General features: G+C 35.3%; 2 protein-coding genes across 2 annotated transcripts in view; one reads left to right on the forward strand and one right to left on the reverse strand.

Annotated features, from left to right (window-relative positions):
* LOC109095663 (A disintegrin and metalloproteinase with thrombospondin motifs 12-like) overlaps positions 1-16325 on the reverse strand; it is a 29600-nt gene extending 13275 nt beyond the window's left edge. Inside the window, exons 1-8 of the mRNA XM_042752504.1 lie at positions 15722-16325; positions 14679-15037; positions 5083-5263; positions 4743-4984; positions 2936-3019; positions 2571-2695; positions 1297-1446; positions 97-240 (exon numbers count right to left, since the gene is read on the reverse strand). Coding sequence (XP_042608438.1) covers positions 97-240; positions 1297-1446; positions 2571-2695; positions 2936-3019; positions 4743-4984; positions 5083-5263; positions 14679-15037; positions 15722-15833 — 1397 coding nt within the window. The 5' untranslated portion in view covers positions 15834-16325. The remainder of the gene's footprint in view (positions 1-96; positions 241-1296; positions 1447-2570; positions 2696-2935; positions 3020-4742; positions 4985-5082; positions 5264-14678; positions 15038-15721) is intronic.
* A 1495-nt stretch (positions 16326-17820) lies between these two features.
* On the forward strand, positions 17821-19185 carry LOC122145134. The gene is made up of 2 exons (XM_042757255.1): positions 17821-18543; positions 18935-19185. Exons 1-2 carry the CDS (start codon positions 18096-18098, stop codon positions 19183-19185), a joined length of 699 nt encoding a protein of 232 aa, XP_042613189.1. The 5' UTR covers positions 17821-18095.
* Positions 19186-19201: the final 16 nt, after the last annotated feature.

Genomic DNA, 19201 nt, shown 5'->3' on the forward strand with positions numbered 1-19201 from the left:
TGAAGACCATTGCATGACATATTCAAAAATCAGCTGTAAGACGTAAGATATAAAGCATGCAATGACATGCTCCTGTACATGAGTGTGTGTTCTCACTCCAGAAAGCGTGTGATGTACTCCTTGCTGCAGGAGGACCAGGTGAGAGGAGAGGAGTCGTAGTGGAGCTGACGGGACATGATGAAGGGATGCCTCCCGACTAACTCACAGTCATTCCCTTGACCGTCATGATAGATTCCAAAACTACAGCACAGATTCCAAAACATTCCAAAACAATAACATACAGTACCATTTAAAAGTTTGGGGTTGGTAAGATTTTTTAAGTGTTTTTTAAAGAAGTCTCTTATGCTCATCAAGGCTGCATTTATTTGATAAAAATACAGTAAAAGCAGGGATATTGTGAAATATTATTAGAATTTAAAATACAATATATTTGAAATACAATTTATTCCTGTGATGCAAAGCTGAATTTTCAGCATCATTACTCCAGTCTTCAGTGTCACATGATCCTTCAGAAAAATCATTCAGATATGCTGATTTTGCTTCTCAAGAACCATTTGTGCAGCTTAATATTTTTAAGTAAACTGTGATCAATTTATTTCAGGATTCTTTGATGAATATAAAGTTGAAAGGAACAGCATTTAATCAAAACAGAAATCTTCTGTAACATTATAAATGTCTTTACTGTCACTTTAATGCATCTTTGCTGAATGAAAAGTATAAATTTCTTTAAAAAATAAAAAATTTTTTTGCTTTGGAATAACATTCACCAATGAATCATGCAATATAACACCATATATGTATAAGTAAATTAATGTAGTCACATTTTTTGATAAATGTGTGCAATGTAAATTTTTTATTTTATTTATTATTTTATTTAAAATGTTGCATAGGAAAGCCACCCAATTTTCATGGCATTATAATAGTAAAATTAATTATATAACATTTTAAAAAGATGTATTTTTCAATAAGTAATAATACTAAAATGCTTTATGCATTTTACCAGAAAATGCAATTGTTTTTCGATTTCTGTTCAACCACATACAGCTGTGAAATTTCCACCATTAAAACACCAGATTATCTTTTTTTTTTAACAATTATTTTTTATTATTATTATTATTTCAGAGTGTCATCTTGTAAAACAAAAATTTTTATCAGTTTTGAAAGAACAAAATAATCTTGGCATGAGCCTGAGGTGGGCAAAAGAATTTGACCTTTCCAAATACTTAATGAAAAATGAATGCCATATTTAGGCACCAATGGCACCATTTCATGAGAATCTGACCCACACAGACATACCTGTGTCCGAGCTCATGAGCGATGGTGAAAGCGACAGGTAGCCCCGAGTCCTGGTTGATATTACACGAGCGATGCGGCTGACACATGCCCGACAGGTGAGACAAGCCCAGCGTCTCACACGGCTGATTCATGCCTGCGCAGATATCCTTCCTGAGAGGAGAGATCACATCAGCTCAGACACAACACAGCACAACAGCGTTTTTGATTCTTTTTATAGGATACTAAAGTCATGCAGCAGGGGTAAACTGCTGAAGAAGAGTTATGGCAGGGGTTGAATTCTTAGTCATTTATTTGGCTGTGTTCAGCATGCATGAGCTCTGGAGAATCTCAAGCCTTGGACACAGAACATGGTGAAGTCATTCAATCTGTGGTGCTCTGGGGTGAAATGAGAGTGTTTAGGGTCTGTTAAATGCTCAGAGACAAACAGCTCCCTTTACTGCAACCAAGAGACTGACATTTATGTTAATAAATGAGATCCAACATGCTCCCAACAGCACTTTACACCACTTTAACCTTAGGTAATTATTAATTATTTTACTATATAATAAACAATATAATAAATCCACAACACTTACATAGGTTTATTCCAGGGCACTGAGGTTTATTCAGTAATATTAATTTAATGGACTTGAATAAATGTAGTTAGTTTAGATGAAGATATTTTGATATTATTATTAAGATAATTTAGATAATGTTTTGTCAATGGACAACTGATTTTATAATCATTTTATAACTATAACCATAAGAATGTACATGGAGAATAAGAATGCATAGACCTGACAGTAATGAAAAAAACTGATTTCCATTTCAATATATTTAAAAAACATTTTGTTCCCATTATAGGTGAATTTTTAGCATAGATTACTCTAGTCTTTGGTTTTCTAAAATATATTTTAGAAAATATATTTTTTAAAACAAAACTGAATAAAAATGACAATAATACATAACAAAATAACTAAAATTAATATCAAACTAAAAATATGAAAATAAAAGCTAATACAAAAATGAATTAAATATATAAAAAAAAAGCATAAAAATAATACTAATATATATAATATATATATATATACCATAGATAGATATATATATAGATAGATAGATAGATAGATAGATAGATTGCACTCCAGGCTGAACTACCAAATAAATGAAATATATATATATACTATATATATATATATATATATATAATATATAAAATATATATATATATATATATATATATATAAAATTATATATATGTATGTATATGTATATATGGACCAGGGTGTTTTTACCGTGTGATGAGTATAGCGACATCATGGTGTGCAGGATGAGTGTCACTTTGAGGATTGAGTTTTTTTTGCCAGGTACAGAAGCTGTTGAGAGTCGTATCCGCATGGTGAATGATCTTCAGCCCTTTCTGAAAACACATAAAAGTAGTAGTAATGTACAAGTAGTAATAATGTCCAGTAACCCTATTAAAAAATAAAAACAGTATATGTTGTGTATGTTAACAAGCATACCAGCAAGGTGTCAATGTTTACCAGCACTAACCAGCATAGAACCATTTGTACCCCTGGAAACTTATGTTGGGCAAAGACGACCTGTTCAGCGAGGAAGGACTGGATGTAAAACAAATTATGCCTTGATTCATATGTACCTCCTCTCCGTGTAGCAGAATGAGCCGGACCAGCACGATATGGATAGCATTACCGATGCTGGCATCGTGAAAAATTCCAGCCACCTACAAAAAAAAAAGGTGATACAAAAGATTTATTTATGAAAGTCTGAAATGCAATTTATTGAAGTTTATCAAGCTGGTCTTTTCTATACAATGAAAGTCATATGTTGCGTCCAAGTCATGTCTGAATGATGTATTTACGAGTTATGCACATGAACACCATCACAAATTCGTAATTACAAAGTCGTGGGAAACTCTGAATGTTTGGTACCAATTTATTTTGATGGTCCCCTTTAGACATGCTGTTGATTATAAGTAACTTCGCATGTCAGCTTATTCCACTAACTCTATCCCTAACCCTTACAGTCCACTAATACTCTACTAATACTCTAATAAGAGTTTGCACCAGAGCAAATCCTCTTCTGGCATTAAAATATATCAGGATTTACTAAAGACACGCAATGAAACAATAGCAATGAAAGTGCATGGACACAGTTATTTTTGCGGCTGACCTTAATGCATATGCAATTGTAGGAGTTTCCTTTTCAGACGCAAGTATGTAAATGATTCATGCAGAGTGATTTACTAAGGTTTGCGGTGGTCAGTTTTTTTGGTATTTGCACCATTATTTAACAGCACCAAAAATCATTTCTTAAGCCAATTTGTGCCTGTGTTGCTAGTGGATCACATGCACCACATTATCATCGACTTTGCTTGTCTGCGACCCTACGCTAATTTGTGCTGCTCTTGGTAGGTTGCGTAGGTCATTATGGAATCGATCCGGCTGCATCTGTGTTCTTTAATTTGCACACTGTCAGTAAATCACCCTCAAAACTTCCAGTCCTGTCTGCGATTTTATGGGATTGTGCTCTCAAGCTAATTCGCTAATTTAGTACATCTGGCCTTTGGTTGACGTTTATTTGCAAAGTTACTTATAGCCAACAAGGGGACCATCAAAATAAAGTGTAACTGAACTGCTTTCTTTAAGATGTGAGTTTCCAAGTTGGGTGTGTCTGTGAAAATATGACGTGTGCATTAGATGCAGCATGTGTATTGACATCTAAATTGCATCTTCAAAATATGATAGTATTGTACAATTACAATGTATAACAATTAATTTATAGCACCATCATAAATTGAACAACATAAAAAAGCAAAAACACACTGATGCACATTCTTTATTCATCACTCTGTAGAAATTTTAAAATCTTGCTTAATTTTATGCATTGCCATCACTGACCAAAGTGACTTGAATGGATCTGACATCTTAACTACGACTTCCCAATTTGTAAATATGTGACCCTGGACCACAAAACCACTCATAAAGGTCAATTTTGTCGAAATTGAGATTTATACATCATAAATAAATAAATAAATAAATAAATAAATAAATAAATAAGCAAGCTTTTCATTGATGTAATGTTTGTTATGATAGGACAATAGTTGAAAATCTGGAATCTGAGGGTGCAAAAAAAAAATAACCTTACTTATAAAATAACAAATTGAGAATCACCTTTAAAGTTGTCCAAATGAAGTTCTTAGCCATGCATATTATTAATCAAAAATTAAGTTTTAATATATTTACGGTAGGAAATTTACAAAATATCTTCATGGAACATGATCTTTACTTAATATCCTAATGATTTTTGGCATAAAAGAAAATCAATAATTTTGACCCATACAGTGTATATTTGGCTATTGCTACAAATATACCCCAGCGACTTAAGACTGCTTTTGTGGTCCAGGGTCACATATGAGCTTTCCAGAAGTACTTGAACACACTCACCATGTTCATGATGGTAAAGATGTAGGACTCAACGTTTCCACTTCCGTGGTAGTCCACAAGTTTGGAGTCTCCCACCACCATGGTCTCCACCCAACGCTCTTTGCTGATGGAGCGAGGGGAGATCCTCCGTGGTCGTTCCCACTCTTGATGCTGATTGTGATTACGATCCCCACCCTGCTGGCGCTGCTCCTGCTCCCAGCGCTCTCTCTCCTGCTCCACCTGCTGGGAGAACTCAGAACCATCTGCACCGGAGACACACACATAAAAATGAGCTCCCAATATAATATTTTTTGGTGAAGTATCATTCTATTATGATTTTTAGACATCTAACATATCTGACCTTTGACCCCACAGGGACTATGATGAATTCTGTGTGCATCAGTGCTACGTTGCTGCCTGATTGCACTCCAGGCTGAACTCCGGTAGATCACATGTGGGTGTCGTGGATGAGTGACGTTTGGGGTGTGGCCACGGACCGGCTCGATCAATAATGGCCCTTGCGGTAAATTTAACAACCCTCTCTATAAGAAAAGAAACACGAAAGTTTAAAAGTTTGAGGGCAAACCAAAAGAAATTAATACTTTTATTCAGCAAGGATGCATTAAATTAATCAAAAGGGACATTAAACACATATATAATATAACAAAAGATTTCCATTTTAAATAAATGCTGTTCGTTTGAACTTTCTATTTATCAAACAATCCTGAAAATATGTCACGGTTTTCACAAAAGTATTGTGCAGCATGACTGTTTTCAACATTGATAATAATAATAAACTTTTATTGAGCAGCAAATTCAGCTTTGCATCACAGGAATAAATAACATTTTAAAATATATTCAAATAGAAAATGGTTATTTTAAATTATAATAATATTTCACAATATGACTGTTTTTTGCAGCATTTTTGATCAAATAAAGGCAGCTTTTGAGTATAAGAGACTCTGTGTAAAGTATATATACAGAGTTCTGGCATGAAACTCTAGATGCTGCAGTATAGGTCTAACTCAATCTGACCTAATGACATCATTAACACATGGCACAGCTGATTGGTTCTGTCCTGTATCGTTAGCCAATGAGCTAGCTGCTCAACTTTCAAATATATGACTAGTGCTTGCTGTAGCAGTCACACCTTGCCTTCCCCAGCTCCACCTGTATAGATGTACATTACCATGCCAATCCCTCCGAGAGTTGTCATGACAGAAATATATATATATATATATATATATATATATATATACACACATTATATATATATATATATACACACATATATATACACACACATATATATTACTTAGATGTGGAAGCAGCATCAAACAGTGTAAATTTAAAATTACACATATTTTGAATTTAACGCTCTTATAGCTAAGGGCACAAAACTCTTCCCAAGGTGTGCTTTTTTGTGCTTGAAGGGAGATGAGTAAAGCATGAATGGAGAGGGTGGATAGGATTTTGTATTATGATATTGCTCTGCGAGTGATTGCAGTGTCAACGAGGTTTGACAAGCTGGAAGTTGGAAGACCAATTATTTTTGAGGAAGTGTTAGTGATTTTAAGGGGCTTGTTTCTATCGGTGAGAGAGAGCATAGTGAAAAGAGGTGGCACATGAAGCTGATGAAGTTTGGTAATCATGGTGTGATGCTGAATCGTATTGAAGGCAGAGCTGAAGTCTATAAAAAGAATCCTGGCATAACAGCCAGGAGAGTCCAGATGTTGAAGAAGAGGCATGCAATAGCATCCTCTGTTCCTCTTTTAGCCTTGTAGGCAAACTGGTTAGGATCCAGCTGTGGGGAGATGACCGGGAGGATGATGTTCAGTACCAGTTTCTCAAGGCATTTTGCTATTATGGAGGTAAGTGCTGCCAGTCTGTAATGATTCAGCTCAGAAGGGTGGAGTTTCTTAGGGACAGCGATGATGGTGATGATGGTTGCTGTTGTCCAGAGGGTGGGAACAGTTGTTGTCTGTAATGACTCATTGAAGAGTGAATGGAGAACAGGAGAGAGCTACATGGCACAGTTCTTGAGCAGCCTATAAGTGATCCCATCTAGGAAAAGGACATGGCCAGTATTGCACGTCCTAAGCTGATGATAGACGTCTCCCACACAAAATGTGGCTGCTCAGGGGTGGGCAGGTTCCTGAGCAATCTTTCACACTCAAGCCCCTTTCACACTGCGATTCCGGAAAATACACGGGTAATGTGTCCCGGCAATTTTTCCCGGGTCACTAGATTTTGCCCCTTTCACACTGCCAGTGATTTCCCGTAATATGTGTGTGCGTTCACACACAACCCGTAAAGGTCCCGTGATGACACGTGACATCAGGATGTGACGTGTAATGTACGAGTCGAAAACGCTAGGCACGTTAACTTTCCCTTAAGCTGGCGAACGATCTCAGCTTCAGCGCGGATTGTGAGGAAATACTTGATCTCTGCTTCATTACAGTTTGCACCAATTTTTTCATCGCGAATGTTGATCTGCCTTCAAAACACCTGGTAAAAGAGTTGCACAATAACATGCTTCATCGCTACGACACGGCATTGGTTCTGGCTTTTGTTCACACAGAGCTCGTTCCGGGACTGAACCCAGCAATGTTACAAGTTCCCCAACCCGGGACTGATCCCGGAATCAATCCTAGAACATGTTTGCGTTCACACAGAAGGTGATCAGGCAATGTTCCGGCAATTTTCCGGGTTGAACGTGCAGTGTGAAAGGGGCTTTAGAGGTGCAGTTCAAAGTATCAAACCTGGCATAAAAGTTGTTCAGGTCTCTGGTAAACGAGTTGGGGTCAGTAAGTGTGAGAGTGCTGGCGTTCGAAATGATTCCAGTGAGTGTTTTCATTTTTTTGAAGATGCAGTGGCAAAACAGTCTGTTTAATTTTAAAGTTATTTCTTTAGTAATAAATGTTTTATGATCTTCCATGTCTCTATGAATGGCTGGTCTGGTTGGTCATTGCTCAAAATCAAAATAGCCCACTCTCATGCATCTCACTTTTCCTGGTTTGGAGCTGGAGCTTTGGGTGTCGAAAGACAAAGAACTTATTTGAAATGCTCTGGCTCTGAACCAGCACTCAAACTGCCTTGGTGGAAAAGATATGGGGGGTCCATGGTTTCTCACTTTGTCAGTTTAAGTCTATAGTAATTCTTTTGCTTATTATATCATCCCCCAGTTGAAAATGGCAAATCCAGCAGCTTATAAAAATTACAACCCAAATCCTCAACAAGCCACATAATTTGCAGTCTCATTCATGTCTGTAGTCCAAACAGCGTTGCACATTAGTGGTTAATACTTAGGGATTAGGGTTTGTTCAAACTGTAATAACACTTCAGGTGTCAAGGCTCATTATTTAAATCTGTTGGAATTCCAGTGAATTCAGGGAAGGTATTTTTCCTGTCATACTCCCTGTTTGTTAATCTTCCCTGCAAGTGCTTGCCAGTCCTGGCATTTTCTCCACACTGCAGGGTCTTAAGCAAGTTTATCAGTCTGCCTGAACGTGTCACATGCACAAGCTAAAACACAAAACAAATACATTATAATGAATTCAATGCGTCTGTGAAATGTCAAACATCCATGCAGCTTGAAATGCAAGTATTACACTTTTTATTTTTATTGGCATGTATAGTTCTATGAAGAATCTTTAACAACCATGGAATCTTTCCATTCCACAAGAGGTTCTACAGTATATGAAATCGGTTATTTCCATTTTTAAAATGTTTCCCAAATTGTGAAAGTCTCTTATGCTCACCAAGGTTAAATTTTTTTGTTTTTGTTTTTGCTCAAAAAGTAAAAACAGTAAAAAACAAACAAACAAGCAAACAAACAAAAAACACACAAACTGTAAAACAGTTATATTATCACAATTTCAAGTAACCGTTTTCTATTTGAATATATTTTAAAATGTAATTCCTGTGATGCAAAGCTGAATTTTCAGAATTTTCATTGATTAACAGAGATAAAAAGAACAGCATTTATTAGAAATTTTATTGAAAAATCTTTTGTAATGTTATACATGTCTTTACTGTCACTTTTGATCGATATAGATTCAATCCTATAGCATCATTATTTCTTAAAGTTAGGGTTTTTAAACAAACTTATGTTAACCCATGTGTTAGCCTCAAGGTTGCACATTCACTCTTTACAGTCTTCTTAAAGTGTGTGTCCATATGTCTTGGACTCCGAACGCTTCAACCCATGAGATTTAATCTGGCAAATAAAACATCTCTGAAACGTGCCATTTTTCTCTTATCGCCATATTTTCTTGGAGATGCAGTGAAATCCCAGCTTTAGGCGAAGGAGAATGACTCTCATGATGCACTTCATGCACTCGTTCACCACCCTGCTGAGTGAATCAGTCCCACAGGCCAAAAACAGGTGTGTATGTGTGTGTGTGTTCAGCACAACCTAAATACACCGTGACCAGAAAAAACATTCCAAATATTTTGAAACTGGGCTGCACATAACACAAAACAGATACTGGGATTTGTGGAAGGGCAGAGGAATACAGCATGAACTCTCCAGGGACCGGAGACAGAGTCATAATATTGACTCAACCGAGTCGATCACCCACAGAGTCTAAACAATATAACCACTGCAACATGCATGTCTGTGATACACAGCTATGGCATGAGACTCTAACAGCACTCTTACATATGTCATCAAATGAAAGAAAAATCTCTTTGCTTCTCCTAGACATAAATGAAGAGTAAATATTACTCATTGGATGTCTCCTGCTCCAAGTTTTTTTTTTTTTTTTTTATTGCTTCGAAGAAAATTTTTGCTAGAACATTTCAAAAATAACTACAAAGAAAAAACAAGTAACACATTGAATTAAAGGTAAAATTTTAAGCACAAAGACACAAAGAACAAGAATCTTTGTCTACAGCTTGAAAAAATGAAAAATAATTTTTTACAGTTACAGTGCATCTCTAGTATCTTCTCTAGAGTTTCAGAAGATAGACAATGTCTTAAACTGTGCTCAGATTTGCAAAGATACCAAGTCTGCCATCAAAATTCAGAGATCAGAATATGAACTCAAATATTTCTCATTGAATACTTTCAAAACCGAATGTCTGACCTGCTATACTCTTACTGTGTCAATAACTGTCTTATTTGTCTATTTCTTGTTTCTCCCGACATCTGAGACAAGTTAAAGCATGTATCTTGAAAGAAGAACAGTCGAGTTCTCATAAGTCCTAACAAAAATAATTATTTTAAATCTCTCATGTTACAAAAAATACCAATATTTTTGAACATGCCTCATGGCAATACCATGTTCTTGGGCCCATTACCATGATAATACTAGTAGTACTCTTCGAAATATCTTGGATCAGCATTGAAATACTATGGTATCTAAATTTGAAATCATTAACTATTAAAAGTGCCAAGGTATTATCATCTGATGCTGTAACTGCACAAAAAATACCATGATATGCATGATCAAATACAACAATTCTGTCAAAATACTAAAAAGTAATTCAAAAGAAATAAAATAAATGTACCATATTGGTATCATAGTATATAAATATTGTAATCATTCAGTTAATATATAACAAATTACTACAAATATTACAAAAAATATTTATATGATGAGATCAATTAAGTTTACAAAAGTGTTTTTTATACAGAAGGCATATTAAATGCAAACAAAGTGTCTGTTTTAACGTTTCAAATAACTTTTGTGAAAATAAAATGTCAAAATATGGATGAAAATGATGTTATTCAACATTACCAATATATTTATGTAAAAATCAAACAACATACTTATTTTTACTAGTGTATATATATATATATATATATATATTTATGTATATATATATATATATAAGATATATATATCAGACTATATATTAGAGTAAGTGATTGTATTAAATTTAGTTATTTTTAAATGATACAAAATACAATTAAACAGGACACATTCTAAAATACAGAGAAATTAAAGCTGTAAACGTTTCACTTGTTACCCATATATATATATATATATATATATATATATATATATATATATATATATATATTAGTGCTGTCAAATGATATTCACGATAATCACATCCAACAATAAAAGTTTTTGTTTACATAATATATGCGTGTATGCTGTGTATATTTATTATGTATCTATAATTCAAACACATGCATGTATAAATTTAAGAAAAATATGTTAGTTTATATATTAAATATATTTTATAATATAAAATATAAGAATATAAATATATAATGTATAATTATACATTAAATATTTTCAAATATTTACTGTATGTGTATGTATTTATATATACATAATAAAATACACAGTACACAACATATAGTATGTAAACAGACAAACTTTTATTTTGGACTTTGATTAATCGTGATTAATCATTTTACTAATATATATATATATATATATATATATATATATATATATCATATATATATATATATAATATATATAATATATATCAAAATACAATATAATAACTCTCATTTTGCTGCCAAAGTACACAAGCAAAAAATTCATTTAATTCATCTCCGTCTTTTTCTCTCTCGTCATCTGTTCCTCACAGCAGAAACGTGAGCTTTGGTGTCAGGGGGCATTATGAAAACAAAGGCTGAACTGCTAAATACAGAAGCCATGTGTGTGTTGCTGGGCTTCCCGAGTTCCTGCAGGTTTTGGTAGGACTTCAAACAGGATATTTAGGCCTTCCATCTTATGTAGGGGACTTCAGACTACAGTATAGTGCTTCAAAACCAGCCGTACGCTTTCTGGAGGGAAGGAAGAATGTATGGATCTGATGACTAATGCAGAGTGGGTCAGTGACAGGTAGTTATGGTTATCTGTAACTGCTCTGGTTTGAAACAAAAGTTGAACAGGAAAGGAGTTAACAGAGTTCAGTGCTAATGAGTTTTTCACAACGACCATAAACCAAACAGTAAACGATCTTAGAGTTCAGTTTATTGGGCTATGAAATGCACCGCATTACTAAAGTACTTTCTCCCATCCTAGATTAATGTGTAGAGATGATTAGAAGTAATAGAATACACACAATGGCTCTGCTTTCAAAATTATTCACTGTTTGAATGTTTGCAGTAAGATTTTTTTTTAAAGAAATTAATACTCATTCAGCAAAGATGAATTCAATTGATCAAAAGTGACAGTAAAGACATTTATAATGTTACAAAATGCTTTTTATTTCAAATGTTGTTCTTTTGAACTTTGTATTTATTCAACAACAAAAAAATCCTGGAAAAAATGTATACATTTTTTCAGTTTTTTAGAATGGTTTCTGAAGGATCATGTGAAACTGAAGACTAGATTAATGATGCTGAAAATTCAGCTTTTAAAATATATTCAAATAGAAAACAGTTTCACAGTATTACTGTTTTTACTGTATTTTTGATCAAATAAATGCAGCCTCTGTGAAAATAAGAGACTTCTTTCAAAAACATTAAAAAAATCTTACTGACTCCAAACTTTTGAACAGTACTCTTTTATTTAGTCAACGTTTGGCTTAACCAATGGCTTGAGTTTGGGGTGGGACAACCTGACTGGATAAAAATAGAAGATGGTAAAAGTAATTACCACAGTCAACGTTTTTGTGAAATAATGGTGATCACTATAAATTCTCCTTGTATGAAAAAAGGAGTAAATTTTTTTTTTAAAAATTACAGCATGATGCCAGAATTTTTATTTTTGGGTAAACTATTCCTTTTAGAACTACAGGAAACATTCCACAAGCTCTGCAAAGTGTAGTTTTTGGTCACAGTTCCAACACCGAATGCACTGCACAAAACATTAGCACATTGTTATTTTCTTTTTTAACTGTGCATGTTGGCAGGGTATAAACACACTTGACTAATCAGTTGCACCTCATTACATTTTAGTTTGGTCACACACATTGCAAAGAATCCTGACTTTGTCCACTTTAAAAGCAAAAGCACCTGGCATCATCTCAACATCCTGCACAACAATATCGCAGAGGACTATCTCTCTGTTATTTTCTGCTTCTTCCATTAAACACCTGAGTCTCTGAGGAATGAATGCATAAAAGTTAATGGAATCGCAGCGTTGTAGCAACAGAAACTGACAGCAAATGTTTGGAAGAAAAAATAACATGAGAATGCAATGAAGCGCTGTTGACTGACATAAACGCGACCTTACAGGAGGAGCATGCATGCTCAGGCAATGACTGACAGACAGAGAAAGCATTTAGTGCAGGTACTGTACTGCTTGTGCAGTTGCTTGTGCAAATTATGCATGCATCTAATAAATCAAAGCTCATTTTAAAGTCCAGAACTCTTTCCTGTGCTTTCACCAGCAACTGATTCACTCTGCTTCTCTTCTTTCCCCCCTTTGCAACTTTTTGTTAAATTGCCAAGTTAGAATGAGTCATGTTATGTGCTGACACACTGACCTGGTTGCAGTTCTTCTCAAGTTCCCCACTTTTTATGAGCATCCACTCTGAATAACAGGCTACTATCGGATCTTTTTACATGGCTCTCTGATTGGTCAATCATGGCTTTCTGCAGTTAAATATTGTTGTATAATACTGTTAAATTGAATTGGGGTTAAGTTTTCCCACATAATTCATTTCCAGCTCCTTTGTTTCTTGGATTTTAGAATCATTTGATCAATATTTCATATCCATTCCATATATGGGATAATTTACTGTCAGAAGATCATTATCTGAAAATTTTCAGATCTACTCTGCGGACACGAAATACAGTCGACCAACATGCTGCTGTTTCTTTGTAGAGTCACTCTGAGGGCCAAATACTGACTTCTTTTTGAAAACAAATCAGGGGCCAAAGAGTCAAGAGTCTAACAGGCGAGTCAATGTCATTCCAGACAGACATTTGTTCAGTCTGGGACCACCAGGTTTATGAGAGCTATTCACTAGCAGTGTTGTTATTGTTAACAAAAACTAAAAATTAAACTAGCTGAAATAAAATAAAATCTAAATATCAGATGAAAAACTCTAAATATAAGTTGAAAAAGCCTAAAAATGTAAACAAAATATATTATTTTTTTAAATGGTTGTTTAAGTTGAAGAACTATAATAATTAAAACCGAAATAAAATTAAATGAAAGCAACATATATATATATTTAATAATAATAATAATAATAATAATAATCATATTTAATATATATTTAAAAAGCACACAAAATTGAATATATAAAAAATAAAAGCCAGGTCAAAATATTAACTAATATAATAGTATACAAATAATTCTAAAATATCATTGTTCAGTGGGGGCTTGTAAATTAAATTTAAATTGTTCAATTTAAACGTATAAGATGTGATGCATTTCACAGTGAAACAGATTTCAACATTAATGACATTTATCAATGTTATGTTAAACTATGTCGACATTAACCAAAAGATGATATCAGATGAAAAGAAAAGTTTTTCAGAGAAAAACAGATGTTTTTTTTTAAATAATATGCACTGATGAATCGTTCAGAATTAAATCAGGAATATGCATTAAAAAAGTACATAAGGTCAATTTTGATGTTGACATTAAAGAAATATTTCTCCCCAAAATTAAAATGCACTCACCCTTCGGCCATCCAAGATTTAGATAAGTTTGTTTCTTCATGGGAACAGATTTGGAGAAATGTAGCATTACATCACTTGCTCACCAATGGATCCTCTACAATTAATGGGTGCCGTTAGAATGAGAGTCTAAACAGCTGATAAAAACATCACAATAATCCACACCACTCCAGTCCATCAGTTAACATCTTGTGAAGTGAAAAGCTGCATGTCTTTAAAAAAAAAAAAATCTGTTTAAATAAACAAACAAACTTATCTATACAATGAATAGCAACTAGGAAAAATAAACTAAATTTACATGTAACATATTCAGCCAATGACAATATCTGCACGACCGCAAGCACAGTAAGTGAATTTACACCAGAAATGAATTGCATGATACATAAAAGAATTGACAGATTAAGTCTCACCAGTCCCTCACAGGTGCTGATGGCGGCGGTTCCCTGCCCATTACCATCCATTACTGTGCCAAAAAGGTGGCAGGCTAGGTTCCCGGATGTTTGCGACCGCTTTTCTGTTAAACTCCTGTTGTGTTTCTTCAACACATACTCGTTGGAGAGCAGATTGTCATTGGTGGTTAGATTGAGAGTGAACTCCTGACCTTTGTAGTTGAGTTTGTAAAACACTCGCCGCTCTGCTGAATTAAGGTCTCTCTTATGTCGCCCGTCAGTGAAGTGATGTGATAAAGAGTATGAGATTAACATCCCATTCCCGTCCACTTTTTCAGGATGATCCACATAAAACTCAGACTGCTGCTTGATGAAGAGCTCTGAAATGAAAACAAGAAAATTCTCTTTTAACTCATTAACAGTATTTCACTTTAAGTATTTATCACAGCTGACAATCTTTTTTGGATCTAAATATCTTCTGGGTGAATCTCACAAAAAACATCAAGAAATATCACATTTCACCCTAAAATTAATATATTTGTGTACAATTTTTGTCTATTTTTGTTTATATATATATATATATATATATATATATATATATATATATATATATATATATATATATATATATATATATATACACTCACACATATACACACACACACACACACACACACACACACACATATATATATATATAATAATGACATATATAACCTTTAAGTATTTTATTCATATATGTGTGTGTGTGCGTGCATGTGTGTATTTATTTATTTTACATTACAATATTTTAGGTGGAATTCGAGATGGAAATTGAGCTCACATGCCTTTAAAATATGTACAGTGAAAATGAATGATGTGTTGATGCACCAACTACCTTCTATTATAATAGTTCAGAACTTCAGAAACAAAAAAATGGACTTTGCAGCAGCTGCCGGCCCGCCTCAGTGAAACACTTTGCATATCAGAGGGACTTACCAGCTCCTTCAGTGGATAAAACAACCTAAATGTTGTAAATAAGATATGAACACAACTGTAAGATACTTTTGCATGGAAACACAAACCTTGTTCTGCGTCTGGAAAGAGGTAGTCCGGTTCAGAGCTCTTGACGTGGCTTGCAGCCAGAAAGAAAACACAACTGAACCGCAAAATCGCAACGCTGACCCGACTTGGCATGTTTCTGCAACGCAAAATGAACGGAGTAAATACACGCACTGCAACTGGTTAAAGTCAGTCCTGATGGGCGTTTCTGATATAAGCAAGAGGCATCTGGGGTCAGAGACGGAGAAAGAAAGTGAACGGAGAATGAAGGAATATAATTTGGAGTGGGAGGAGAAATTCGGTGACTGACTGTCCTCCTGTTTCCACGCGCAGGAGGAGAGGAGATCAACACAAGAGCTGCAGAAGTGAAGGGATGCATTACACGTACGCGTAAATGGCACTTTGCACAAATGGCCTGTTTTTTCTCTCTCTCAAAAATAGACCGTAAAAGCTGTTTATCCTTCATAAAATGTTGATGCAACCCAGATTTTGGGACGTATGTGTGTCATTATGTGGTTTATTTTGCGGTAATGACCATCTGATTGTGCACAATAAAAGCTTCTCTGTAAAACATTAATTTGATGGTAAGTTATTTTATATTTTACATGTAGCCTATATAATATTTTAAACTTAGATGGGCGCTCGCGCAAGTCACGGCGTTCTAAAATCATGGCAAGTTAAAAGAAGTTAAACTTTTAGAAAAGCTTAGACCTTGCGTGTTTGTTGGAGCTCGCGTTTTTCGACGCAGAAACGCGTTCTGTCTGAACGGTACAGTGACGGGCGCTTTAGAAACACTGCTTCGTGAACCTTGCGAATCACTTGTTTCGAATCAGTGATTCGAAGCGTGTATCAAACAAAATCAACCATCCAGGGTTATTATTTATTTGGCAGTCTATGGGACAGTCACAGGCCTCCCGGTTTTCATCCAAAATATCTTAAATTGTGTTCCGAAGACGAACGAAACTTTTACGGGTTTGGAACGACATGGGGGTAAGTGATTAATGACAAAATTTTCATTCTGGGGTGGAGTATCCCTTTAAGTGGTTTCAGTAGCGGCTTCTAGGCTGTAGCCTTCGAAATTTCAGTGGTTCACCACTATGATAATTTGTAGATATTTTAATGACACATAATAAAAAGGAAGAATTGTAATACTCTCTAGCCAAAGCTAATCAATACAAAACAAGCCAGAAAAAAGAATAAAATAACACATGTATATTTAGACTACATATTCATGGTATTAGATGATTGGTTAATTGCATTTAATAGATTATGCTTTCATTTAACATTTACATTTAATAATTTAGCAGATGCTTTTATCCAAAGCGACTTACAAATGAGAAGAGCAACTGAGTTTTTGAGTTTTTTGGACTGAGTTTTTGTTGCATTGCGCTTGACCGCTGTAAGTTCATCACGTTAAATTGTAAAAGGATCCACTATAAACAGTCACACAATACTGTCTTGAACAGAAGATTTACTATGGATCACTTGAAATGGAAATAGCCTCCTGTGGTGTGTGTGTGTGTGTGTGTGTGTGTGTGTGTGAGAGAGAGAGAGAGAGAGAGAGAGAGAGTGCGCGCGCTGCTGCGGAATGACCCTTCATTATGCATTTAAGTTTATTAAAAACTGTTTAAAATTTAACAAAAATGATTGGCAATCATTAAAAAACAAAAAAAAACTTTGTTTGAAAATGTATTTGGTATCGAACAAATCAGTCCCAATTATATAAAGTTAGACAGAAATTACCATAAGTGGAGTTTCACGAGTCTTAGGTACACAAACAATGGCTTAATTTCTAAACGGACATCGCTGTACTTACAGTAGCCTAAATGATATGACAAGTTCATTCAGTGACTCAGATTCAAACCAGCAATCATGAATCATGAGAAGAAACTGTTTAAATGAGTCAGTTGTTGACGGTAAAACTGCATTCATAAGCATAGTAAATTAGATTTTTTTTGTTTTTCATGCTGTGGCGCTGGAGATGGATCGCAGCAAACGCTGACATAAACGCGATATGAAATATAATTGAAAACCGCTATTAAAAAACACTCGTAAAAAACTACTTATTTTAAAAAATAATTATCCATGGCAACTGGAACAAGACGTCCGTCTCCATGGCAACTGTGGAACGATGACAAGACGCGCCACTGCTTTATGACGTCACAGACTCAGTCTGTGTAAAAGGCCTCGCACTGGCAGAATCTCTGTAGTTGAGTGATATTCACAGCAGAGACGTGAGTTTGAGTGAGGTCTGCGAATACAAACCTAGCAACACTTGTACAAACGCCACAACTTACAGATATATTCGAGATATATTTAATCTGTACAGACAGTGTGTATCAGATAACGTTAGAGTTTAAACTGACATTACCAGATACAGATTACTTATCTGTCAGTATGAGAACCACAGACACAATGTCCACAGACATGAGAGAGGTGCTTCTGGAGGTTTACGTCAACGACGCCTTCTACTCCGGTGACAGCTACTGGGCATCAGTTGATAAAGATGTGCAGCTGGAGTTTGAGATCACCGATGCCATCTACGACCTCATCGGCTGCAGTGCATCTCAAGAGATAGATGTGCAGCTGGAGGTTTTAACGGAGTATCATGTCTCAGTCAGTTACTGCAGTCCAGGAGAGATGCGTGTGCAGCTGGAGGTTGATGCCAGTGACTACATCTCAGTCTGTGAAGTGAAAGATTTGCAGCTGGAGATGAACAGGAATGACGGCATCTCAGAGCTGAAGAGCCCTACGCTGGTGTCTGAAGATCTGAGCGACCCAGCAGGACCTTCAGTGGAAGAGGCCAATGATCAGGGTGGCCTGGATGCTGAGAACAGTCCAACAGGTGAAGACATGCATGAGTCTTATTCATGTTTATTTTATGTGGTTAGAGATGTTTCTAATAGTGAATTATTATGTTGGCTTGACAAAGACCTAATACTGTTTTCCGACACCTCCTTGAGCTCTCAAGCTACAACCACCAAATTTGTCAGCGACCTTTAGGCTGATCTGAATTTGTTGCTATATCTTTTCTAACTGATCCGATTTATGGAATTCCTGTAGCCGACTTCCAAAAGCTGATAGATTTCTATTCAGGGGGGTGAAAACTTTTGACAGTATTGACTTGTTTAGAATTTATCCACTCTCTCGCTCTATCTGCTAAAAATAGTTGGATACATGATAAAGGTCTGATTGGTTTCTAATGCCACATTATTTGTTTTTTCTTCTTTTGTCAGAAAGTACCAAAGCCATGAAGAGTAAGAAAGTTCATGGCTTTGTTGTGACCAAGAGAGTAGAATATGCTACAGTGAGGAATATAAAGAAAACTAGTACCTTCCTCCAGAAAGACAGACTGAAGCCTGTTGGGGTCTCAGCATGGCCTGAGATGGACCTGAATGTTCCTGAACCAGAACCTAGGGAGGATCTGGCTGCTCCTCATAGACTTAAATGGAAAATGACTCAATCAAACGAACCCTACACCCCCTGACCCAGACTCCCAGAAG

Source organism: Cyprinus carpio, chromosome A5 (genome assembly GCF_018340385.1).
Source record: "Cyprinus carpio isolate SPL01 chromosome A5, ASM1834038v1, whole genome shotgun sequence".
Classification (NCBI taxonomy): domain Eukaryota; kingdom Metazoa; phylum Chordata; class Actinopteri; order Cypriniformes; family Cyprinidae; genus Cyprinus; species Cyprinus carpio.